The sequence below is a fragment of the Salmo salar genome, chromosome ssa27, assembly GCF_905237065.1.
Source record: "Salmo salar chromosome ssa27, Ssal_v3.1, whole genome shotgun sequence".
Classification (NCBI taxonomy): Eukaryota; Metazoa; Chordata; class Actinopteri; order Salmoniformes; family Salmonidae; genus Salmo; species Salmo salar.
The window spans coordinates 32,566,989-32,594,705 of NC_059468.1; the positions used below are offsets into that span (position 1 = coordinate 32,566,989).

The window sequence follows — 27,717 nt, forward strand, 5'->3', positions numbered from 1 at the left end:
GGTAGACTCATTATTGTCATTTAATGTTATCTATTCCCTATATCCTCTGAGCAAAATGAGGTCACTACAGAGGGAACAGGGTGCCATTTCAGATGCACTCTAGGTAAGACGGCTGAGAAGAGAGAACACTTTTTCTAACTACGACTACCTGGGGAGGAGAGAGGTTGAAAGAAATGGGGTGATTAGGTGGCCATGGTAGTATGAGGGGGCCAGGACACCAGGGTTAACACCCTTTCTCCTGTGACGAGAGGGGACCTTTAGTCACCACAGAGTGTCAGAACATTGGCTGAACCATGTCCTACGAGGGCTGTAATGAAAAAGACTGATCTCAAAAGACAGGGCTGTGGAGATAGTTGCTTGAAGGATACAGTATATCTGAGTGAGGGGGGAAGAAATAAAACCTTGACTGGGCTCTGCTGCAGCCGTTTCATGCATTATGGAAAGACGTCCGTCTACAAAAGTGAAATCTAATTAAACAGACGTCCCAGTCATAAAAGGACAAATTTTCATTTTCTTTTACCCTTTTAAGGTGGAGAGCAATTCTACCCAGCCTGTGGGGCTGGTGCATATAAATTAATCTCTGACAGCATCCCAAATGGCACCCTACTCCCTATATAGTGCACTACTTTTGATCAGAGCCTCTGGTTAAAAATAGTGCAATATGTAGGGAATAGGGTGCCATTTGGGACACACACTGTCTCTGCCAATACTGGCCGACCAGCTTGGAGTAAGTCATCAACTGAGTGGGATGAGTCTAGTGATGAGGGTCGGTGAAGGAGATGAAATAGCTTTTACAAACCCTGGTGTGCATCCCAAATGGCACCCTATGCCCTGAATAGTGCACTACTTTTGACCAGGCCCAATAGGGCTCCCGAGTGGCGCAGCGGTCTAAGCGCTGCATCTCAGTGCTAGAGGCGTCACTACAGACCCTGGTTCGATCCCAGGCTGTACCACAACCGGCCGTGATCGGGAATCCCATAGAGCGGCGCACAATTGTCCGGGTTAGGGTAAGGTTTGGCCGGGGTAGGGGTAGGTTTGGCTGGGGTAGGCCGCCATTGTAAAATGCGTATTTGTTCTTGACTGGCCTAGTTAAATAAAGGTGAAATAAAATAATAAATAAATAGGTCTCTGGTCAAAAGTAACACACTATATAAAGGGCATACAGTGCCATTGATGATGTAGCCCTGAACAGAGAACTGCTCGAGTACCTCTGGAGTGGGTTACACAACCCCCTGTACCTAACTAGCCAGCAGGGTTACACAACCACCTGTACCTAACTAGCCAGCAGGGTTACACAACCACCTGTACCTAACTAGCCAGCAGGGTTACACAACCCCCTGTACCTAACTAGCCAGCAGGATATACAGATTATACCACAAATCCATTTTGTCAAACTATCTGATTATTTGTCAGATTTATGTAAGTCACACCAGATAAAACAAGACAATGAAGAAACAGATTGTTAAAACAGCGGTGTGGTCCTCACCTACACAGGCCCACTCCACACCACGGATCCAATCCTCATGCCCTTGCAAGGAGAGGACTTTCCTGAACTGTCAGAGACACAGGGAAAGATGGTCGGCAATGTCAATAAATATGTTTACACATCATTAACCCAACATACTAAATGTATTCATGTTAACATGACATTACCTTTATTTGTTGGCCCATATAGTCAGCTACTTGAGCTTACCTGTCCATTGCACTGTGCATACAAATGGATTGTGCAATCGTCGCCCCCGCAGGCAAGTATGGGAACTGCAATGAGTGTATTGTATTGTGTTAGTCCTGCCACGCTTGCTGAAGTCAGGCCACATAATAACACAGTTGCATCTGCCTCATGTTTTTAAGACAGATTGAGTGGAGGGGAGGAAGGGGGGGGCGGACAAAGCATCAAAAGGAACAGGAACGTGAAAGGCAGTCGAGATGACATGCGGAACACTTCAAGATGATCTGAGGTGTGGAGGGGGTTCACTGGCAACCATCAGCTACCGCTGCTGTGGAAACAGCTTACCTCTGCTGCCAGGCAACCACGCTAGCGAGACATCCATCATAAACCCGCTCCCAAAGGATATGGTATGGGTGCACTCCGCTTCATAGAAAGAGGAAAAATAAGTACAGAAACATTTGCATTAATGATAGGGCATGAAAATGATGAAAAATCATTGGGTTCCATAAATCATCTGCTCCGCGATAATATCATTAACTTATCCTAGAGAGGTGAGATGGCTAATAGCCAGGATAGTTCCATTGATGCTAGCTGCAGAGACATTTGTCAAAGGGTGACATATTTAACTTCTCTCCTTTCCCCAGAAACCAAGGGGACTTCCAGGTACTAGCTAGCACTAGCAACACATACTGGTAGCAGAGCTCCCAAATATCTCCCTATTCCCTATATAGTGCACTACTTTTGACCCGGGGCCCAAAACAATCTGGTCAAAGTAGTGCACTATGTAGGGAAAAGGGTACCATTTGGCTACACGGCCATCTCCATAACTGTCATGTAACATCAGCGTTCGCTTCCCCCCACACACACTAACACCCAGAGAGGGAAAAAACAACCAACGCTACAAAGGAAACATGTTGCCACCAGGGACGGATCTCAAATTAAAACAGCACTGATACTACATGGAAATGTCTTTAACTTTGACCTGACAAGAAACTCACATCAAAATGAATAGGACCTGATTTTTTTATGAAATATCATCAAAGAGGAGGAAGATGATAGCAGCTAATTTACAGTAACCCCCTCCCACTATTCTCTTCATCCTCCTTCCTCCTCTCTCAAAGAACTTATAAGGCTGAGAAGAGAACAGTCCAGTGAAAATAATGACATCCCAGCATCCCAATGGATGCTGGGAACAGACGGATCTGTCTGTGCTACCACAGCATAGCAGCAGATGTCAGGCTAGCTGGAAAATTCAGATAAACTCACAGATGTCTCTCTTGCTTCGTGGTGAAGTTTGCCCTAGGTACAGATCTAGGATCACCTTTCCTCATCCAATCCTAACCTTATCCATTATTGGGGAAAATGCATCTACATTGGTGATTGGGAGGGGGGGGGGGGAAATCAGTTAAGTTACATATCTGGATTCTTCTCTCCTTTTTTTCAAGTTCCTTGGTGTCCACATCACTAAGGAATGAATATGGTCCACACACACCTACATGTACACAGTCGTGAACAGGCCACGACAATGCCTCTTCCCCCTCAGGAGACTGAAAATATTTGGCATGGGCCCTCAGATCCTCAAAAAGTTCTACAGCTGCACCATTGACAGCATCTTGACTGGCTGTATCACCGTTGGGTACGGCAACTGGACGGCACCCGACCGCAAGGAGCTACAGAGGGTGGTGAGTACGGTCCAGCACATCACTGGGCCTGAGCTCCCTGCCATCCAGGAGTTCTGTACCAGGCGATGTCAGAGGAAGGCCCTAAAGCCATAGACTGTTCTCCCTGCTACCGCATGGCAAGCGGTACCGATGCGCCAAGTCTGGAACCAACAGGACCCTGAACAGCTTCTACCCCCAAGCCATAAGACTGCTAAATACATAACCAAATAGTTACCCGGACTACCTTCATTGACCCTTTATTTTTTTATTAACTCTCTTGCACTTGACTATGTACACACACTGGACTCTACCCCCACACTCACACAGATCCCAAAATCATCACCCGTTTGTCGAAGTAGGCTGTGATTCGATGAGAAATTAACAGGCACCGCATCGATTATATGCAACGCAGGACACGTTAGATAAACTAGTAATATCATCAACCATGTGTAGTTAACTAGTGATTATGTTAAGATTGATAGTTTTTTATAAGATAAGTTTAATGCTAGCTAGCAACTTCCCTTGGCTTCTTGTTGCCCTCGCGTAACAGGTAGTCATGCAGGCTCCTCGTGGAGTGCAATGTAAGGCAGGTGGTTAGAGCGTTGGACTAGTAACCAGAAGGTTGCAAAAACGAATCCCCGAATCCCCCCTGAACAAGGCAGTTAACCCCCGTTCCTAGGCCGTCATTGAAAATAAGAATGTGTTCTTAATCTGACTTGCCTTGCCTTGTTAAATAAAGGTGTAATAAAAAAATATATAATAATAAATAAAATAGACAAATCGGTCGCCAAAAATACCGATTACCGATTGTTATGAAAACTTGAAATCGGCCATTCTGATTAATCGGTCGACCTCTAATCCTGTTGCCTAGTCACTTCACCCCTATATATACGTATATAGCCACCTCAATTACCTCATACCCCTGCACATCGACTAGGTACTGGTACCTGTATTTAGCCATGTTATTTTTACTCGTTATTGTTATTCACAGTGTATTTATTACTCGTCACTATTTAAATGTTTGTAATATTTATCTTCAACTCTGCATTGTTGGAAAAGGACCTGTAAGTAAGCATTTCACTGTTAGTCAACACCTGTTGTTTACGAAGCATGTGACAAATACCATTTTTATTTTAAAACTGACCCACGATCAGTGTCTAGGGGCAACTTCACCCTACACCACCTCATGTCGCTCTGTCTCAAATAAAATAAGCTGACTTTTGGCTAACATTGTGGGTTTTTGTAACCTAATCATGTTGAGACAGGGTACTTGAGAGTACTACTGAGGCGGCCTATGAGCCCTGGTCAAAAGTAATGCGCTACATAGGTAATAGGGTGCCATTTGGGACACAGCCCATGAGTCCAAAGGCCAATATCACTGATCTGATTGCCTTACCCAATCTGACTGTCCTAAAGAGTTCCTTTACCTGTTCCATGTCACAAAAAAACTAAGTAAAGTAGCCTTGCCCGAGTCAGTTTCCATCTCCTGGTCCTGGAGCGTGAGGCAGCTTGATGTACAAGTACACCCCCTGTACAGGATACTTGTCTATCACTGGGACAAAAAAAGTTTCCCTTACCTTTATTTGCAGTGTAGAGCCATAGTTTTACAGTGGAGTCGGAGGCTGTGGAGGCGATGAGTAGCTTACTGTTGTCCAGGTGGATGGCATCCACAGCACACACTGGTCCAGTATGTCCAACACACTCAACACACTGTTTAAACTGGGGCAAGGGGCACAAACACAAAACATATGCCTTAGAAAGGATCAATATAAGTGAAACTATTGCTGTGTTTAGATAACGTGTCAAATGTACACAGAAGTGTCAATACAGATCATTAACGTATGGTATGAGGCCTATTCCTACTTCTAGTGGCTTTAAAACACACCTTCCCATCTTGGGCCTCCCACACAATCAGTAGACTGTCAGACCCTCCTGACACCAGGTGAGTTTCTCTACCTGTAACAGCCATCAGGGAGGAACAACCAATTGTCAGAAACAGTCTATCAAAGCAAAGGATGAAGCATATCAAAGCATTGGATGAAACTTATAAAGCACATTATCAGCATACCAAAACATGCAGGTAACTACTCACCACAGTCCTCTCTGTGGATCCACTGGACTGTGTTCACCCTCCCGGTATGTCCATTGAGGACAGCAACAACACCTTTCTCCTGTATAATGGTATGTAAAGAGTAAAGCTGACTGTCACCGCAAAAATAACAACCGAAGGACATCTAGCACAATACAAAATAAAGCTGATTAACGTGAACTGTCAAAAATGACGAGACTGATGATGTAGCTAGCTATAGCTAGCCTATGCTGCAACTGCAACGACACGAATAATAAAAATTGTGAAAGAGATATATAACCTGTGGGTCATAGAGAGCGACAGAATGGCATGTTCCATATGCAATGAGACCCCCACGACCCCATGAAAGAACATTTGGGGTTCGATTTGCACAACATGCGACATGACATGTTTCTATTATGGGAGCCGCCATCTTGTATGCTAGCCGGTAGAGTTACCGTAAATATGGGTATACGCACCGCACAAGATTCTACGAACGTTCCGCTCCCATACAGCAATGGATAAAATTATCTGGAACACACTCTGGACTAACGGTATATTTTTGTTTCAATGAGGGGACATCCGCTAAAGTATTCCTGGCAAACATAACCCACGGTTTATCATGCAAATAAATTGTGTCTAAATGAGAGGGGACATTCCAGCTACTGAACTCTTCTGCTCATTATTCGGTAGAATCCAGTAGGTGGTGCAATACACTCATTGAATAAAGTAATCGATATGATAACAAACTAATAGCAAATTAAAATATTTTAATTGGGCTTGAGAAAGTATATACATATATTATAGTGAATTCATTAAAAGTATTGGATTTGAAAAGGGAGATACCAGAGATAATGACGTTGTGTAGCCTACCCTAGCTGGTTTGTGTATTTAATGTGTCACAAGTGAGCATTTACGTTTTTAAAAGTATTTGTGCTTTGTGTACTGAGTGGATTGGAATGTCCCCCATTTAAATGTTAAAACCATAGAATTAAAGCAAAGCTAAGCTCACTAAATGCATTCCAACTCATATTGCAATTACCATAGCATACCATGGGTTTTAAGTTTTAGAATTGTTTATATGATTAAAGTTGTCAGGCTGACCCCTTTGAAACACAGCTGTGTACTAGTGTTGGCTTAGAATAGTCCAAAATGACCTAGTATGACTAAAGACAGTTTTACAGGGGCCCCCAAAATAGTTTGACCTGTCATTTCTGGTTGCTCAAGTCATAAACCACGGCAATGGGAAAGACATAACTGGACTGTTTCTCTGGGAATGGTCTGGGCTTTGGGAATAATTGAGTTAAAATAGAGGCTATATTGGATGTTAACATTTACACTGCTGTAGGCCTACATTAAGATGTGGTTTAGCGCTGTGGATGAGGGTTGTATTGCATTTAGCTTTGTTTCTGTGAAATACATAAGCCAGTGCTTTGAACACTGACGACAGAATTAATGTGACAAGAAGAGTGTTGCAGCCTTTTGTTCCATTATGTCATGTGTCTCCACCGTATCCTCTGTACTGTCAGCCTTGCTGATTTGCATGTCAGAAGCTATAACATGCAAAGAAAGCAAGACGAAGCCATCTTCAAACAGCCCAACATATACAGGGTCATGGCAGAGCTGCCAGTGGCATATGATCACAGGCACACTGTATGAAAGGTTACTCTGTCAGTAGGCTACTGAAGATGTGGTTGACCTGAGCTGGTCTGTCAGTTCTGGGCTGGTAGGAACTGCTCCTCCAAACAAGGTATATAGCAAAGGTCTCCAACGACAGTTTTGTCAGAAGCAGTTTAAAAACCACCTCTTGACGTGATCACAAGGAAGAAAATGGGTTGTCATCTCGGAACCCTCTGAGACGACATGATTCATGACAAATGAATCAAGGAAGAAGAAGAGCGATGGGCGAGAGAGAGAGAGAAGGCAGGTCCCGGAGGGTTGGTATTTGGACTCATCATTATCAACATTTCAGGAAAAAATGTCTCTTATGGACCCTGGTCAAAAGTAGTGCACTATATAGGGAATAGGGTGCCAATTTAGGATGCACACCGAGACACTCCAAGTGACTTATCTCAGTGAAAGCGACCTCTTGGGTGAGAAAACCCCAACGGATGTCATCTCAGGGGTGGCTGAGAGAACTGATAGATTTTCGTGGTGTTGCGTGCCCTATCTGTCAAAGAGACTCACATTTTCTATTATCTCCCACTTCCTCCTTGACAAGACAGTGCTCCTTACTAGCCTATACTGTATGTTCTGCAGTAGGCCCTTCACTATACCGTAGTCTGGTCCACTTATCTATTTCAGATTGGATACTGGGACTATGATTCAATTGGAGTTATGCTGGATTTCAAAAGTGCCCCTACACAATAAAGTGGCAAAATACCTTTAGAGTAGAGTGGGATAAACACTTTCTCTGTCCAGGAGACACATTCCTATTCCCAGGCTGTATCACATCCGGCCGTGAATGCGAGTCCCATAGGGCAGTGCACAATTGGCCCAGTGTCGCCCTGTTTGGCCGGAGTAGGCCATCATTGTAAATAAGAATTTGTTCTAAACTGACTTACCTAGTTAAATATAGGTTAAATAAAAAATAACAAAAAATATTTTTAAATCACCCTAAGAATCATACATCTACAATACAGCCTGCATCCCAAATGGCACCCTATTCTCTATATAGTACACTGGCCTCTGGCCAAAAGTAGTACAATATAAAGGAAATAGGGTGCCATTTGGGGCACAAGCAGTAACTCCCCCTGCTATTTCCCACAGTCACTAAGTATGGCACCAGCCATTCTGAAGGCTTTGTTGTGCCGGCTCTCTGATGTAAGCCACAGACACATTCTGCACCAGAAATTATCACTTTATTATCTCGCCCAGCACCGGACATATTGGGGGAGCAGGTACAGCTAATCACTAAGGCCAGCAGAGGTCAAACCTCTGTCATTCACAAGGGACACGCAACCCCCAAAGTGTGTGTGTGTAATGTTATCCCTACCTGCACACATCAGCTTGCAGAGCCGACAGACGGTCTGTAGTTTAGCGTGCAGGATAGAGAGAGAGGCTCGGAGAGTATTAATTGAGCATGTGTGGGATTTAACGACAGCGGAAATACCCAAACAAAACACAGCAGCCAGATTACTATGTCACTTTCTGCAGCCTGCTTTTGTTTACAGGTAATTCAATGAGCCTAGCCCATAAGGGCCTCCCTCTGGCATGCTGGGCAGCAGTGGCATGGGCATATTGGGAACATAGCACTGGCAGGCTGGGTGGCACAATCACCAGCTTGCACCTGTGGTCTCAAATGCCAGGGCAAAAAGTAGAGGTATGGGAATATTTCCGTCATTGCCCTTTCCGTAAGGAGCCACTCTCTGGAAGCAGAAAAACAACTTTGTTTCTATGGTTGGATAAAGTAGGATAAAGTAATCCTTCTAACCCCCCCCCCCCCCCCTTAAAAGATTTAGATGCACTATTGTAAAGTGGTTGTTCCACTGGATATCATAAGGTGAATCCACCAATTTGTAAGTCGCTCTGGATAAGGGCATCTGCTAAATGACTTAAATGTAATGTAAATGTTCATGGTTGTATCAGTGTCCTTGCAGTGTCGTTACCCTAAAACCTACATACCTTTGGCCCAAAAAAGACATGCTACAGGAAATGATATATGAAAGCTGTTGTACATTTTTAGAACTTACATTCCATAACTCTATTTCAGACAAGATATGACACCATTGCATTTTGCAGTGAAAACTACCACTCAAACTTAGTTCATGGATTATTTGAATAATCATATGCCTGCCCATGAACCCAATATTCCTGAGAAAATAGTTAAAAATCCTTAATCTGCATATCCTAGGAAACTTACTGACTACGCAGCTGATTCCACATTTCACTGTGCACAAAATCACCCTCCGTTCATGATCTTTACATTCAGCTCAGCAGTTCTGTTCCCAAGAGCAGCACAGCCAAGAAGAAAGATACAGAGAGTGAAATAGCAGTCAGCGGTTCTGAAGAGCATTATAACTTCAGCGGCAGCTGTTAGTAAAACAATCACACAATGCCAACACATCTTGTATTTAACGGCTAATAGCAGTGCTTGATTTGGGATGAAAGAAGTGCAGAAGCTGTCTTTTTACAAGTCCGGACTTGGACAAACTTGTAAAAAGACAGCTTCTTCTCTTCTTTCATCCCAGATCAAGCACTGTCTATTATGGACTACAAAGGGAAGCACAGCCGCGAGCTGCCCAGTGACATGAGCCTACCAGATGAGCTAAAAAACTTCTATGCTCGCTTCTAGGCTAGCAACACTGAACCATGCGTGAGAGTACTAACTGTTCCGGACGACTGTGTGATCACACTCTCCGTAGCCGATGTGAGTAAGACTTTTAAACAGGTCAACATTCACAAGGTCACAGGGCCAGATGGACTACCAGGAAGCGTACTCCGAGCATGCGCTGACCAACTGGCAAGTGTCTTCACTGACATTTTCAACCTCTCCCTGACCGAGTCTGTAATACTAACATGTTTCAAGCAGACTACCATAGTCCCTGTGCCCAAGAACACCATGGTAACCTGCCCAAATGACTACCGACACGTAGCGCACAAGTCTGTAGCCATGAAGTGCATTGAAAGGCATGGCTCACATCAACACCATCATCCCAGAAACCCTAGACCCACTCCAATTTGCATATCGCCCCAACAGATCCACAGATGATGCAATCTCTATTGCACTCCACACAGCTCTTTCCCACCTGGACAAAAGGAGCACCTACGTGAGAATGCTATTCATTGACTACAGCTCAGCGTTCAACACCATAGTGCCCTCAAAGCTCATCACTAAGCTAAGGACCCTGGGACTTAACACCTCCTTCTGCAACTGGGTCCTGGACTTCCTGACGGGCCGCCCCCTGTTGGTAAGGGTAGGTAACAATACATCTGCCATGCTGATCCTCAACACAGGGGCCCCTCAGGGGTGCGTGCTCAGTGTCCTCCTGTACTCCCTTTTCACCCATGACTGCATGGCCAAGCACGACTCCAACACCATCATTAAGTTTGCTGACGAAACAACAGTGGTAGGCCCAATCACTGACAGCGTTGAGACAGCCTATAGGGAGGAGGTCAGAGACCTGGCAGTGTGGTGCCAGGGTAACAACCTCTACCTCTACGTTATCAAGACAAAAGAGATGATTGTGGACTACAGAAAAAGGAGGACCGAGCACGCCCCCATTCTCATCGACAGGGCTGTAGTGGAGCAGGTTGAGAGCTTGAAGTTCCTCGGTGTCCACATCACCAACAAACAATCATGGTCCAAACACACCAAGACAGTCATGAAGAGGGCACGACAACACCTATTCCCCTTAGGAGACCAAAAAGATTTGGCATGGGTCCTCAGATCCTCAAAACGTTCTACAGCTGCACCATCGAGAGCATCCTGACTGGTTGCATCACTGCCTGGAATGGCAACTGCTCGGCCTCCGACCGCAAGGCACTACAGAGGGTAGTGCGTACGGTCCAGTACATCACTGGGGCCAAGCTTCTTGCCATCCAGGACCTCTATACCAGGCGGTGACAGAGGAAGGCCCTAAAAATTGTTAAGGACTCCAGCCACCCTAGTCATAGACTGTTCTTTCTGCTACCGCATGGCAATCTGTACAGGGGCGCCAAGTCTAGGTCAAAAAGGCTTCTTAACAGCTTCTACCCCCAAGCCATACAACTCCTGAACAGTTAATCAAATGGCTACCCGGACTATTTGCATTGTCCCCACCCCCTTCTCTGTTTATTATCCATGCATAGTCACTTTACCTGTACCTACATGTACATATTACGTCAATTACCTCGACTAATCGGTGCCCCCGCACATTGACTCTGTACCGGTACCCTCTGTACCTGAACCCCCTGTTTATAGCCTCACTACTGGTATTTTATTGTTACTCCTTAATTATTTGTTATATTTCTATTTTTATGTGTTTTTCTTAAAACTGCATTGTTGTTTAAGGGCTTATAAGTAAGCATTTCACTGTAGAGTCTACTACACCTGTTGTATTCAGCGAATGTGACAAATAAAATTCGATTTGATTAGATTGTATTCACCTGAAATTCACAAATGCTATGCTATAGAGAACTCTTGATTCTTTTTTCATATGCATTTTTCATTACACCCCACACATACAAAGTTGTCAACATGTGGCCAACCCTCCATCTGGAGAGCTCCTGGGGGTGCAGGCTTGGCTTTTGATCCAGTCCTTAAACACCCAAGTCTGCTATCAAAGTACTGTTGCGCAGCTGATATTTAGGCTACAATGTGGTTTGACCAGGGCTTGAACAAAGGCCTGCACCCCCAGTAGCTATGCTGGAGGATGGTTGCCACCCTTGATATAACATTTTGCAACATTTCAACCAAATACTTTTGTTTTTATCTAATTATTCCCTCATTCAATGAATCAGGGATCAAATGGACAAGGTAGGCTACTTCAAAGCAAGGTATCTTACTAGACATGTTTATATATAAGGCTCAAATATGAATGTTCCAGGGAAGATCTATGCACAGCAAGTCATTTGTCAATTTTGCTATTCTTAGAATATTTTTTGTTGTCGCAATTACATGGCTACTGTTTAATGGAGTGGAATCACCATTTTTCCACGGTGCAGATTTATGTAGTGCCGGTAGAAATAAGGCGACGACGAGATTAATGCTTAGTTAGGTATAGTTAACTAGCGAGATAACTGCTACAAGTTATGTTTTGAATTGGCTATCTACTTAGTCTATCTGTCATTATAGCCTACCTGCCTACACGCAGCCCACACAGACACGCACTGAAGGGTCATTCCGATGATGGCTGATATGTCGAGTTTTAAGTGATTGATAGGCTAATATTTAAGTGTGCCTTCATTAATTACATTAACAAAAATTATGAAAAACATTTCCATTCCTTTTCATGACCGGTGATAGGCTACTTTGTTTTATAGAGGAGCTGGTACTCAATTCCCCCAAAATGAACAGCTCCCATTAGAAGTGACGGTACCGCGCTCCGGAAAGATCCGGTCCAAGTCAAGCACTGCTAATATGCCTACACTAGGACAGTGCGGATATGCTTAAACAAAAAAAAATGTTTGTCAGATTGTTCTGTTTTTGTTTGTAAAAAAAAAATCAGTCAATTTGTCTGGGAGATTAGAAAAAAAAGCGAGATTAGAAAAAAAGACATCGAAATACAATATGGCAATAAATGAAAAAGACTGCTCTGAATAGCTAGTGTTCTATTCATCTGGGAGGATGCCTCTTGGTATTGACAAAATTAATCAGCGAGTCAATGTAACAATGTTTGGCAATTTCCCTATTGCAGAACAACACAACTGTATACTCCGTAGAGGACAACTCTACATGGACTACTTTGTAATTGCAGTGCTTCTGGATTTGTTAGTCTCCTGTTTTTGATCACTTGTAAATGTAGGAGATGTTGTTCTTGATAAATGTAAAGCATAAGCTAACTCTGAACTTTATGATAACCCCTGAATTGTAGAGTAGACTAATAAGCAAAACCCCCGTACATCGTCAAAGTTTAACACACAATCCAGTGTTCAAGCATCCAATCTCACTCGAATTCCATTCAGCGTAATGATGTGGCCTAGTCGATTCTATGACGGCTGATCTGAGAGCTGTGGTTGTTCTGCATCCTCTATATAAACATGTTGGGTAGGACCAAAGCACTACGAGATGTGGTTGTTCTGTATCCACTATATAAACATTGTGGTTAGTAGGGAGTTTCTAGGATTTGAAGATATTTGGGGTTTAGCCCAAAATCAGTAGGGGGGTTCAGGGGCATTCTCCCCCAGCAAAAAAAATGAATTTCAACAGCTAAATGCATGAATTTGGTGCACTTTGAGATGAACATTGAGAGATTAGAAATTTTTCTGGTAACTTTCACCATCCCACCTGCCACAGCAGACACTGCCAGTATTCAATTACAGTAGCTACTGTGGGTCTCTCTACTCTGGAACACTACACTCTACTCTGGAACACATACATCTACAATGTATTGCCAAAAACCAATCAACAACTTCAAACATAGATTCTTACCTGGCCAATGAGCCAAACTGATTCAAGAATCCCACAGTACCTAAACACTCTTTCTCGCAAACACAGGTGCATGCGCCGCGCGCGCGCACACACACAGTGCAGTAATTAGAATGCATAAAGCAGCTTTAAGTGATAGTCTACTGTGTGTTCACTCCTCTGCCTCTCTCCATTTCTTTCTCATCTGTTCCTGTCTCTGTGGTCTGCCCTCTTCTGTTGCTGTCTCTTAGTATTCTATGTTGCTGTCGCTTGTCTACCCTCCTCTCTTGTCCTTTCCTGGTTTTAAAAAGTGTAAAAGTAAACAATTGTATTAATAGTAATTTCACAGGCGTTTTCCCCTCACCTGAAAATACTTTGTCAACCATGTTTTACTTTTTCAATGTCTGTATTTCACCTGTTATCATTTGTGTAAATAAATACAACTTATTTGAATCTATAGAACAGCTTGAAGTGATAGTTTACTGCTGGTCTACTGTGTGCTCAACCCACCTCTGTTCTCTCTCCATCTGCCTTCTTCTGTCACTTTCTCTGTATCTTGTCTGTTGCTGTCTGTGTCTTGTCTGATGCTGTCAAAATCCGACAAATCTAATTTAATTTGTCGGGTACACATATTTTGCAGATGTTATCGCAGGTGCAGCGAAATGCTTGTTTCTAGCTCCAACAGTGCAGTATACCTAACAAAACAATATACACAAATCCCCAAAAGTTTAAAGAAAGAAATCAATAAATATCTGAAATGGTGTGTATAGACATTATGGACAGTATATGAATAAGAAAAGTGTGTAAAGCAGTATTTATATAGGATGAGCCTTGACTAGAATACAGTATATACATATGAAGTGGGTAAAACGGCATGCAAATATAATGAAACATTATTGTCTCAGGTTCTTGTTTGTTACTGTCTCCTTTGTCTATCCTCTTCTATTATGGCCTGTTCTGTTCTTCTGGTGTCTCTTCATCATCTTCTTCAGTTTTCCAGTCCAGAACGGTCAAGGGGATACTGGGGTAACTTGTTTGGGCCTGTATTTGGGTCATCTAAATCATCCTCTTCCCTACCATGCTGCTGTTCTAAATGCTCCACTGGCCTGCTGTTCTCATCTGTCCTCCTCCTTGGCATATCTGGAAGGTAGCAAGGTAGAGGTGCAACATGTTATTAGTTAGTTTTAAAAGGCGACTGTACTTCCTGATTTGGCCTCATGTTAAATTTGGTTCATTGAGAAATGCTAGCATCCATGACTGAATTCAAAGGTGAGTTGGTTTTGGGGTGTGGTTTGATGTGGGTGTCTCGTGTGTGTTCACAGGTATGAAGAGTTAACCCAAAATGATTTAGTTGGCTGGTGTGCAACCTGACTCTCCAGGGCTAGTTAGGGACCGTCAAGAAATTACACAATGTAAATGAGACAAAATGTTCACTTTGCACACCTTTTAGTCTTCTCATTAAATGCTTTCCATATTTGTATATGAATTTCTACAATTCATAGTAGGTTTGAGGTTTTAAAGTCATTGGAATTTGGAGCTATTGGAATTGTAACTTATTGTCTCATGTGCATTGTGTGTAATTTACCGATGGTCCCCAATTAACCCCATAGGGCTATCCAATGTCAACCCAAATTTACCACAGGCATTATAATCAGGTGGTGTGATGCAGTCACTACCATAAGTATCACAAAACTCAGACTGACTTAACAACCAAAATTATCCTATTTACACTTTGTGGTCAATTTTGACAGTAGAATAAATGTTTCCGCCTCATATCAATGCTACATAGGCTGTTTTCTAAATGTGAAGTTGTTTTTTAGGGGAAGTTGCTCTTTTAAAGTTACTATATACTGACACGACCAGGGCAACTGAAATGTGAATAAAAAGTCAAGTGTCCAAATATCAGCGTAACACAACTCCAAACATGACATATAAAAAGCTGCATAGCTCCTTGGTTATATGACTATAAAGAGACATGAGCCAAAAGAATGGACCTGTAGAATGAAATAATAAGACCTCTATGACACATTTGATTTCATCAGTTCTATCAGCTAATGCGACATTTTTGGATTAAATAACATTTGAGGACACATAAATTAAGTGCCTGTGTATTTTCAATGTTGTGTTCACCTACAACCTAACCACAAAGCTGGCCATCTTTTCCCCTCTATTTCTGTCTTTCCTTCCCTTCTAAGTTCAAGTTTGTTTATTTGTCATATACACTTGATAAACACGGAGTACTCAGTGCAATGAAATACTTACTTGTAGGTTAACCTCTCAACAATGCAACAACAATAGAAAAAGAAAGTAGCTAAGTGAATAAAAAGAGTAATACAAATAAAATATCAATTAAATAATTTCACCAATTTAATAATACGTTTTTTTTTTAAAGAGCCTATATAGAAATAACAGACATGAGCCTAGTTAGCTACCACCAACTTGTGGAATGGAATAGGTTATAAGACTTCTATGATTCCTTTAATTTAGTCAGTTCCACCTAAACATTGCTAATTGTAAACAGGGTTCAGCTTCAGTCCACAGGTGGGCACTGTGTCCCTGTCAGAAGATACAGTATGTGCTTCAGTCAGAAAAATGTTAGCCAGCCAGTAGCTACCGAAGTGGCTAGCCAGCCAAGCTAAATTGAACCTTTATTTAACTAGGCAAGAAAGATAAGAACAAATTCTTATTTACAATGACGGCCTACCAGGGAACAGTGGGTTAACTGCCTTGCTCAGAACGACAGATTTTTACCTTGTCAGCTCGGGGATTCGATCCAGCAACCTTTCAGTTACTGGTCCAACGCTCTAACCTCTAGGCTACTTGCCACCCCAACTAAAGAAACAAAACCCATAAAATACACTCGCTGGAAATAAACACTTTTCTTAATATCATGACTTACTGTATATCAGCATCCTTAGCTTTCCCATTCACTAAATATACTGTTAATTAAATAATTGACACCCCAATAGCTTTAGGGTGCTGAGCGCTAACTCTAGCTTATTAGCATTAGCCAACCCTTATGCTGAGGGAGACTAGCTAGTTCACTACCACCAACCCTTATGCTGAGGGAGAGTAACTAGTTAGCTACCACCAACCCTTATCCTGAGGGAGACTAGCTAGTTAGCTACCAACAACCCTGCACAAACCTCTTGCTTAAAGCGTCTGCATGCTTCCCAAAAAGGTTTGGAACAGTTTGCGCATATATTATGATGACATTTTGTGACGTCATTGTTTGTTTTGGTCTTCTGCAAAGTTTTTATGGGCTGTTCGTGCGCACAAAAAAATGTCTCGAGGCAAGCCAAAAAAAATAAAAAATTAAAATGTAATACTGCATAGCACAAGTGATGTGTGGTTACGGAAACTCATATTAAAGTGAGCCCTGGAAGCTCAGGTCTAATGACGACACTGGTGGGTAGATTCCATCGCTGATGTCAATGTTGTGAACAGAGTGCCCCTTGGTGGAGGTGGGGTTATGGTATGGGCAGGCATACGTTTCGGACAACAAGCACAATTGCATTTGAATGCACAGAGATATCATGACGAGATCCTGAGGCCCATGGTCGTGGCATTCATCCGCTGCCATCACCTGATGTTTCAGCATGATAATGCACTGCCCCATGTTGCAAGGAACTGTACACAATTCCTGGAAGTTGAAAATGTCCCCGTTTTTCCCATAGCCTGCATACTCACCAGAAATGTAAACCCATTCAGTATGTTTGGGATGCTCTGGATCAACGTGCACAACCAAATGTTCCAGTTCCCGCCAATATCCAGCAACTTTGCACAGCCATGGAAGAGGAGTGGGACTACATTCCACTGGCCACAATCAACAACCTGATCAACTCTATGTGAAGGAGATGTGTCGCACTGCATGAGACAAATGATGGTCACACCAGATACTGACTGGTTTTCTGATCCATGCCTCTACCTTTTGTTTTAGGTACCTGTGACCAACAGATGCATATCTGTATTCCCAGTCATGTGAAATCCATAGATTAGGGCCTAATTTATTTATTTAAATTGACTGATTTCCTATATAATCTGTAACTCAGTAAAATCTGAGAAATTTTTGCATGTTGTGTTTATATTTTTGTTCAGTGTAGAAATACTTCCCATGCTGTCCAAGAGTCATGGAATATATAATCACATAGTGGCTTTTGTTATCCATTTCATTAACTTCAAAAGTCAAGGGTCATTACTATGCCATAACGAAACACTGTTAGGGTAGGCTAAAATATACCACTTTTGTACGAGTTTAAGACAAACTGAAATGATTTATGTAAATTAGAGGGTAAAACTGCCCCACGCCCCAGTGTGCTCTCTCATGTGTCAGTCAGTTCCTATCCATACGGCTATAGTCCTGGATAGCAAAGCCACTCTCTCTAGTTGCTGCAGTCTCCTTTCTGTCTGCCGTAGTTGAGTAGCCTAACTACAAGGACATTAGCGGACGCACGGAACGCAGCACAGTCGAACACGAGTGGATTACAACGGCATGGTTCTTTAGAGGGGCAGTCCGTCGATCGTGTAACTAGAGGAAGAAATCCCAAAGATTTAGACATTGCCCAAATTTATTGAAACGTTACGCCAGGTAGCGGTAACTCAATAGTGAATCGTGTAATAAAGAGAGGTCGGCGGGAATGGCTTCATCTCCTTGCGGCAGTGGGAACTTTGATTCCGGACTGGAAATCAAAACTCGGTCTGTGGAACAAACACTTGTCCCATTGGTCTCGCAGGTGAGTTTTTTTTTGCGCGAGAACGAGCTACTTCAAACTTTGTTGTGAATACTATAAAAGGACGAATTGTTATTTGTTTCATTTACCAGGCTACGCAATTGTCGATTGAAGGAGAGATCGCATTGCTCTCCAGTTGTTGGTTTTAAAACCAGCCTATTCAGACATGGAAGTTTGATAGAGCCGGTTGAATTAGCCTACATTGATACAACTGCGTTCATGTTGTTGAAATGGTTTGAAATCTGATCATAACAAAATATTAAACTCAAGCCGTAAAGTGTTGCAGTTAAACAGTTCAAATGTGTCTAATTTCAGTCCGTAGCTGTCAAGTTTCAAAACATATTTCGTTGCACGGGGACCAACTACGGAAAGAATGTGTGGACACAAGGAAGTTTCAAAAGGTAGCCTACCAAAAAGAGGAAACGATGTATAATTTGCCCTGAATGGTGTTTTTGAAACGGTTTCATTTAAGTAAGTTAGGCCTACATTTGATTAGTGTAGTTAGCCTTCGTTGCCGTTACATGTAGTTTATCAAATGCTCTGTAAACATTTCTCCCTGTATATCCTAACTTTTCTATTTAGTGCACAGGAGGACTGGCCCAAACACCTAAAAAGTTACAATTATTCTCTGAACTAAAAATGTAACTTTTCTCCACCTATTGGAACAATGCTAAGAGCCTATGAACATGTAGGACTGTACAGAAAGTTTCTCTGAATATCATGGCAATAGTTTTACCCAGTTTGTCCCAGTGAGCTGTTTTCCAGAACAGTGTTGACCCCACCCACTAATTACTTTTAGGCTAATTTGACACATGTTTTGGTTTTCAATCAACATGTCTAATTTTTGCCATACCTACCATTCTCCGAAGTCTCAGATAATTCAGTGTTCATCAGGTAAACAAAAAGCACCTGCTCTTCTGCAGGTTAAAAGCATATGGTCTAGGACTGCTCAGCCAATTATATTAGGCTATTGTAGTTCTCTAGAGAAAGCTATAAGCAAATAATGTCTACATTTCTCAGATTGCACAAAGAGAGTAATATTATCCCCATTTGAAGAATAGGATTTGTCCAGATCAGATCAACAACATAATCAGATTTTCTCTGAAATAGCTTGTTTCAATGTAAAACAAGCCTATTATTCCCTGATGTGACCTCTGGGCTGATTTCCAATAGCTAGTCACATGGTCAGCTTGCAATGGGGGGTAATGAGAGAGGGAGAGAATAGATACTGCCCCAAAGAGGGAGAGAGATAATAGATACCGCCTCAACAGATCCATAGACGACACAATCTCAATTGCACTCCACACTGCCCACACCCACCTACAGTTGAAGTGGGAAGTTTACATACACTTAGGTTGGAGTCATTAAAACTCGTTTTTCAACCACTCCACAAATTTCTTGCTAAAAAACTATAGTTTTGGCAAGTCGGTTAGGACATCTACTTTGTGCATAACACAAGTAATTTTTCCAACAATTGTTTACAGACAGATTATTTCACTTACAATTCACTGTATCACAATTCCAGTGGGTCTGAAGTTTAGATACACTAAGTTGACTGTGCCTTTAAACAGCTTGGAAAATTCCAGAAAATGATGTCATGGCTTTAGAAGCTTCTGATAGGCTAATTTACATAATTTGAGTCAATTGGAGGTGTAGCTTCAGAGGTATTGAAGTCCTACCTTCAATCTCAGTGCCTCTTTGCTTGACATGGGAAAATCAAAATAAATCAGCCAAGACCTCAGAAAAAAAATTGTAGACCTCCACAAGTCTGGTTCATCCTTGGGAGCAATTCCAAACGCCTGAAAGTACCACATTCATCTGTACAAACAATAGTACGCAAGTATAAACACCATGGGACCACGCAGCCGTCATACCACTCAGGAAGGAGACGCGTTCTGTCTCCTAGAGATGAACGTACTTTGGTGTGAAAAGTGCAAATCAATCCCAGAACACCACCAAAGGACCTTGTAAAGGTGCTGGAGGAAATGGGTACAAAAGTATCTATATCCACAGTAAAACGAGTCCTATATCGACATAACCTGAAAGACCACTCATCAAGGAAGAAGCCACTGCTCCAAAACCGCCATAAAAAAACTGGACTATGGTTTGCAACTGCACATGGGGACAAAGATCGTACTTTTTGGAGAAATGTCCTCTGGTCTGATGAAGCAAAAATAGAACTGTTTGGCCATAATGACCATCGTTATGTTTGGAGGAAAAAGGGGGATGCTTGCAAGCCGAAGAACACCATCCCAACCATGAAGTACGGGGGTGGCAGCATCATGTTGTGGGGGTGCTTTGCTGCAGGAGCGACTGGTGCACTTCACAAAATAGATGGCATGGTGAGGAAGGAAAATTATGTAGATATATTGAAGCAACATCTCAAGACATCAGTCAGGAAGTTAAAGCTTGGTCGCAAATGGGTCTTCCAAATGGACAATAACCCCAAGTATACTTCCAAAGTTGTGGCAAAATGGCTTAAGGACAACAAAGTCAAGGTATTGGAGTGGCCATCACAAAGCCCTGACCTCAATCGTATAGAGAATTTGTGTGCAGAACTGAAAAAGTGTGTGCTAGCAAGGAGGCCTACAAACCTGACTCAGTTACACCAGCTCTGTCAGGAGGAATGGGCCAAAATTCACCCAACTTATTGTGGGAAGCTTGTGGAAGGCTACCCAAAATGTTCGACCCAAGTTAAACAATTTAAAGGCAATGCTAGCAAATACTAATTGAGTGTATGTAAACTTCTGACCCACTGGGAATGTGATGAAAGAAATAAAAGCTGAAATAAATCTCTGTACTCTTCTTCTGACATTTCACATTCTTAAAATAAAGTGGTGATCCTAACTGACCTAAGACAGAATTTTTACTAGGATTAAATGTCAGGAATTGTGAAAAATTGAGTTTAATTGTATTTGGCTAAGGTGTATGTAAACTTCTGACTTCAACTGTAGATACTCACCCACCTAGATAAGAGGAATACCTATGTAAGAATGCTGTTCATTGACTACAGCTCAGTGTTCAACACCAATGTCCTGTCCAAGCTCTTCACCAAGTTTAGGACACTGGGACGGAACATCTCCCTCTGAAACTGGATCCTGGACTTCCTGATGGGCCAACCCTAGGTAGTGGGTAGGTAACACCACCTCCACCACACTGACCCTCACCATGAGGACACCACAGGGGTGTGTGCTTAGTTCCCTCCTGTGCTCCTTGTTTACCCACAACTGCGTGGCCACGCACGTCTCCAACACCATGAAGTTTGCTAACGACATGATGGTGGTAGGCCTGATCACTGGCAATGAGACAGCTGACGGAGGAGGTCAGTGACCTGGCAGTGTGGTGCTGGGACAACAACCTCTCCCTCAACGTCAGTAAGACCAAGGATCTGATCGTGGACAACAGGAAACGAGGGGCATGCGCACTCCCATCCACATCAACGGAGTTGCAGTGGAGCAGGTTGAGAGCTTCAAGTTCCTCGGAGTCCAAATCACTAAGGAATTAAAATAGTACACATGTGCACAGTCGTGAAGAAGGCGGATCTTCCCCCTCAGGAAGTTTAAAAAGTTTGGCATGGGCCCTCAAATCCTCAACGTTGTACAGCCACACCATTGAGAGCATCTTGACTGGCTTCATCGCTGCTTGGTATGGCAACAGAAACACCCGCGATCGTATGGCGAGGGTACAAAGGGCAGTGCGGACAGCCCAGGCCATCGCTGGGGCCGAAGTCCCTGCCATCCAGGACCTCTGGATGGCAGGGAAGGCCTGGAAAATCGTTAGACTCCAGCCACTCAAGCCATAGACATTTCTCTCTGCTTCCGCATGGCAAGCAGTACCGGAGCCAACAGGCTCCTAAACAGCTTCTATCCCCAAGCCATTAGACTGCTGAATAGCCAACAGGCTCCTAAACAGCTTCTATCCCCAAGCCGTTAGACTGCTGAATAGCCAACAGGCTCCTAAACAGCTTCTATCCCCAAGCCGTTAGACTGCTGAATAGCCAACAGGCTCCTAAACAGCTTCTATCCCCAAGCCGTTAGACTGCTGAATAGCCAACAGGCTCCTAAACAGCTTCTATCCCCAAGCCGTTAGACTGCTGAATAGCCAACAGGCTCCTAAACAGCTTCTATCCCCAAGCCGTTAGACTGCTGAATAGCCAACAGGCTCCTAAACAGCTTCTATCCCCAAGCCGTTAGACTGCTGAATAGCCAACAGGCTCCTAAACAGCTTCTATCCCCAAGCCATTAGACTGCTGAATAGCCAACAGGCTCCTAAACAGCTTCTATCCCCAAGCCATTAGACTGCTGAATAGCCAACAGGCTCCTAAACAGCTTCTATCCCCAAGCCATTAGACTGCTGAATAGCCAACAGGCTCCTAAACAGCTTCTATCCCCAAGCCATTAGACTGCTGAATAGCCAACAGGCTCCTAAACAGCTTCTATCCCCAAGCCATTAGACTGCTGAATAGCCAACAGGCTCCTAAACAGCTTCTATCCCCAAGCCGTTAGACTGCTGAATAGCCAACAGGCTCCTAAACAGCTTCTATCCCCAAGCCATTAGACTGCTGAATAGCCAACAGAATGGTTATCTGAGTTGACCCTTGTTTTATTTTTGTACTCTCTATGCACACTCAAGACTCAAATCAAGTTTTATTTGTCACGTGCCAAATACAACAGGTATATCTTACCGTGAAGTGCTTATTTACAACCCCTTTACCAAAAATGCAGATAAGAAAAGATTTACTAAATAAAGTAAAAAAAATAAAGAAAAGTTAGACAATAAAAATAACAATAATGAGGCTATATACAGGGGGCACTGGTACTCACTCACGCCCACTCACACTCCAACACACACACAACATGCACACACATTTATACTGACTCTACACACATTCACATACAATCATCACATACGCTGCTGCTACTCTGTTTATCATATCCTGATGCCTAGTCACGTTACCCCTATACATATCTACCTCTATCACTCTAGTATCACTGCACATTGTAAATATGGTATGAGTATACACTTCCTCAAAGTCAGAATTAATCTAACTCAAGAAATCTGAAATTCATTTGGATGTTTTTGCAGAGGAGGTCTTGGTCATGCAATTTTACATCTAAGATGTTTGGTGCAATATTTCTCAAGTGAAAAATTAGCATGAAATCTCTTGTTGAATGAAAACAAACACTTCATTGAATAATCCCTTTTGTTGAGCAATCACTGACGAAGGGGCGTAGACTCGACTTGCCTCTAAAAAATGTAGTGTTCATGAACAACTAAAAAGAAACCCTATGACCAAAATGAACAAAAACGTCACAAAATGTTGTCATAATATATGAATTAATTGTTTTGGCTGGGAGGCATGTGGACACTTTTACAGAGCCCCAGACATTACAGTGGTGAAGGGTCTCTGGCCAGGGCCCTTCCCACTGAAAGGGGTGTCAAAGCCTGGGTCCTCCATCCATTCGCACTGGCTCTTTCTGAAAGATAAGGCTACGAGAGTTGTCCCTGTGGATACTCCTTGTCTTAAGAGGAGAGCGGCATGATATTGGACCAGTCCGTCATTCCAATGTATTAATTTAGCACTGGTTGATTTCATGTACCTGAAGTGAAGAAGCAGGTTTTGCATGCCTAAGAAATCGCAATGTACATGCTTTAGTTTCCTCAAATTCAACTCTGGACCTCGAAGCCAGTTCTACTGCATTTTTTTCGTTGTTCCCTTCTAATCAGGGACTGATTTAGACCTGGGACACCAGGTGTGTGTGTAATTAATTGTCAGGTATAACAGAACCAGCAGGCTCCGGACCTCGTAGTTTATTGATAAAATGACCAGTCAATCAATGGTTCTGCCTTTCTCAAGGAATGCTATAAGATTCAAGGACTTCTCTAGCTTAACTTTTTCATAACTCATTTCAAAAACGAGCAGAGTTATTGTTGTTAATGCACATTGCACAGCCACTGAACGTAATCATGTCTGTTTCAAGTTCTCTCCGGTTGTGAGGATGGATGAATGTGTGTGAGCGCGCTATAATGACATTCACAATCTTGCTGTTTTTAGATGTAACAAAGCGTCAAGGAGAAAAGGTTTGCACAATAATCTCTTTTTTTAAAAAATCCTGTGTACGAATCCCCATAGCAACCATTTGCAACACAGAAATTCTCTGTTAAATGTTTTTTCCATATAGATCAATGTTTGCTTGTTGCGGTTGTTGATGATGATGATGATGATGATGCCATCGGGGATAATCATGTCTCTAGGCTGCCAGTGAGTATAGTTGATACACTTGTTTCCCTGCAGTGAGAGGCTTGTGTTGTGTGGAGGCCAGAAGTAGATGGGGAGGTCCAGCTACGTTGCATTGTCTCTCCTTTGTGAGGAGGGAGGAGGGAGGATGATTATCTGTGAGGAAATGAAAGGCCAGTATCACTGAGAAATGTCCTGGGAAGGTTATTGTTCCACCCTGTCTGTAGGTTGTGACGCTGAACTTCTCACTGCCTCTGTTCTGTTATCAGCTCCACTCCCACCAGCATGTCATCAGAGGGCTTGTTAGTAGCTGGGAGGGAGACGTACTCATGGACCTACTCACGACCGCACACGACTATAACCACAGAATGAAATAGAACACCCTCTCGGGACCTGGTCAACACTAAGAAAACCTTTTATTTGTCTTTCAACAGTTCTCTCTCATATCTATGCAATGGTGCATTTTGTCTTTGTTTTGAAGGCGACCCCTTTTAAAAAAAAATTCCAATGGCATATTGAATGCACGGTGATGAATAGCCCATCTCTGATAGTGGGGCAGAATTCACCCGTCATCATACACACGGCACAGGGAATGCAAAGTGAATGAGTCTCAACCAGCCCTTTGTAGAGCCTTACCTGTGATGTGCTCCACACTGTAGGCTGGTGGGTAATTAGGGATTTTTTAAATCTAGCTTTTCTGCTTCCTTTTCACATCCGATTACTGTTTTGAAGCCATGATTTGTCAAATAATAGTTCTGGTCTTTGGCTATATAATTGAGGTGTGCGTTTGGTTTAACAAAAGTTTCTGTGATACAGTATAGACAACATGGTGGTCTTTGTGTTAACTGTATATATGGGTGGTGGTGGTGGTATGGGTCTTGTGGGAAGAAAGGGAAAAAATGACACCTGAGTCTTTGATCTCATCTGGGAACATTTTTAAATGCCTGTGATACCCAAAGCCTTGGGGCATTTCCATGGAAAAGGACCCATTAGCACTGCCATGAGAAGTTCATGGGAGCATATCAAATTGGGTGTCAGATGAAAGCTAAGAGTCTATATTTGTGGGAAATGAAGGCATAGATATATTTTTCAACCATTTTCCATCTTAAAAATTAGGCATAAGTAAAGGCTTTGTGATTTCTGGATAAACAGATGGAAAAGGGGTCTTTAGAAAACATCTACCCAGAAAGTCTTAAAAGGTATCAGAAATACATCAAACACTAATGTTGATGTAATGACCCCTGCCAACTAATATCAATACTTATATTTCATTTTGGAGTTCAATAAGTTCTATAAGTTGAAGAAATATTGCTTTGTGCTTTGTAATTCCATTAGCAAAACCCCACATTTTCTAATTACCCTCCCTGATGAGGACAATGTTGGCTATTTGGTGCATGCAGTTAAGTCCTAAAGTTCAAGTTTATGCAGTAATAGCAGAAGAAAAACCTCATTGTAGCCTATGTAAATTGCACAATAATTATACTTTTTTTTTGAGGTGTTGTTTCTCTTTATTCCACCCGCCTGCAACCCACCCGCCCTTCAGCCACGCAATATTTAATGACCCTAAACCTGTCCTCCTTGCGTCAACCCGTGCATCACTAACACACGCACGTACATATGGATTTTGTACTGTAGATATGTGATAGTAGATTAGTGGCCTGAGGGCACACACTTAATGTGTTGTGAAAAGTGTTCTTTTTTAAATCTTTTTTTTATTTAACTAGGCAAGTCAGATAATAGCAAATACTTATTTACAATGAAATGTAATGTCATGTAATATTTCTTTATTGTATATATCTGCCTTAATGTTGCTGGACTCCAGGAAGAGTAGCTGCTGCCTTGTCAGGAACTAATGGAGATCCATAATAAATACAAAATGGGTTCAAAAGGTTTGAGAAGAAATGTAGCTTTTCTTTTGTTTATTTACGATCTGGAATAATATTTAAGATGTATTACCTAAACAAAACCTCAGTGGCAGGCTTCAGTGATTTCAGTTTTAAAAAATGATAGATTTAAAATGTTTTATTATCACATACACCGGATAGGTGCAGTGAAATGTGTGCTCATCGACAGATTTTTCACTTTGCAGTATTGGGTATTTGAACCAGCGACCTTTCGGTGACTAGCTCAACACTTTAACCACTAGGCTACTTGCCACTTTTTTTATCTACTTTGTCAAATAACTCACCTAACATCTCAGAATAAAGAGCTCAAATGCTACAGAGCTGCATTGTCACGAAAAACGTGTTTTTGGAAAAATTCTTTAAGGCAAACCACAAAGGATTACCATACAATACACCTCCTCAGAGACAAAGGTGTGTTTGTGTGGAGTGTGTTTGTGTGGTCGTGCGCGCTTGTGTATGGTAAGCGGTTGCATTCCCTCAGCATGACGTTTGTTTAGCTTTAGTGAAACAAGGGTGGCTAATACAATATCTGATTAATTATTTCACAGTTGACTTCAGGCTGGCTATGTGAGTTCAGGCCTTCGTCTGTTGGTTGGCCTCACACACAAGCCTAGTATGAGAGAACCAATGCCAGAGAAAGCTTTTCTCTGCAATTTCCTCCCCTCCCCCCCAGTTGCTATAACCACAGTCCCATCTCTCCTCCCTCTATCACTCTTCCCTCTCTCCTCCCTCTATCACTCTTCCCTCTCTCCTCCCTCTATCACTCTTCCCTCTCTCCTCCCTCTATCACTCTTCCCTCTCTCTTCCCTCTATCACTCTTCCCTCTCTCCTCCCTCTATCACTCTTCCCTCTCTCCTCCCTCTATCACTCTTCCCTCTCTCCTCCCTCTATCACTCTTCCCTCTCTCCTCCCTCTATCACTCTTCCCTCTCTCTTCCCTCTATCACTCTTCCCTCTCTCCTCCCTCTATCACTCTTCCCTCTCTCCTCCCTCTATCACTCTTCCCTCTCTCCTCCCTCTATCACTCTTCCCTCTCTCTTCCCTCTATCACTCTTCCCTCTCTCCTCCCTCTATCACTCTTCCCTCTCTTCCCACTCCGGCTATTAAGGGAGTCATTACCACTCCCAGATATTCATCAGTTGATTTCTTGGGCTCCCGAGTGGGCACTGCATCTGTGTGCAAGATGCGTCACTGGTTCGATTCCAGGCTGTATCACATCTGGCCGTGATTGGGAATCCCGTAGAGCGGCGCACAATTGGCCCAGCGTCGTTCGGGTTTGGCCGGGTAGGCCGTCATTGTAAATAAGTATTGTTCTTAACTGACTTGCCTTGTTAAATAAAGGCGTAATAAGATGTAATAATATACTGCATGATGAGAGTCCAGTGCCTCCCCAGGAATGGT

At 42.7% G+C, this 27,717-nt stretch overlaps 2 protein-coding genes across 8 annotated transcripts in view; one reads left to right on the forward strand and one right to left on the reverse strand.

Annotated features, from left to right (window-relative positions):
• elp2 (elongator acetyltransferase complex subunit 2) overlaps nucleotides 1-16,640 on the reverse strand; it is a 54,323-nt gene extending 37,683 nt beyond the window's left edge. Inside the window, exons 1-10 of one of the 7 annotated variants that reach the window (XM_045709595.1) lie at nucleotides 16,345-16,569; nucleotides 14,523-14,585; nucleotides 13,956-14,051; nucleotides 13,470-13,742; nucleotides 5,423-5,501; nucleotides 5,216-5,286; nucleotides 4,908-5,049; nucleotides 2,015-2,092; nucleotides 1,694-1,758; nucleotides 1,487-1,553 (exon numbers count right to left, since the gene is read on the reverse strand). In XM_045709595.1, coding sequence (XP_045565551.1) covers nucleotides 1,487-1,553; nucleotides 1,694-1,758; nucleotides 2,015-2,092; nucleotides 4,908-5,049; nucleotides 5,216-5,286; nucleotides 5,423-5,501; nucleotides 13,470-13,541 — 574 coding nt within the window. In that variant the 5' untranslated portion in view covers nucleotides 13,542-13,742; nucleotides 13,956-14,051; nucleotides 14,523-14,585; nucleotides 16,345-16,569. The other 6 variants (XM_045709593.1, XM_045709596.1, XM_045709594.1 and 3 more) reach the window with 6 other exon arrangements.
• A 1,153-nt stretch (nucleotides 16,641-17,793) lies between these two features.
• Nucleotides 17,794-27,717, forward strand: part of LOC106588976 (alpha-catulin) — a 103,125-nt gene continuing 93,201 nt past the window's right edge. Inside the window, exon 1 of the mRNA XM_014178571.2 lies at nucleotides 17,794-18,178. Coding sequence (XP_014034046.2) covers nucleotides 18,083-18,178 — 96 coding nt within the window. The 5' untranslated portion in view covers nucleotides 17,794-18,082. The remainder of the gene's footprint in view (nucleotides 18,179-27,717) is intronic.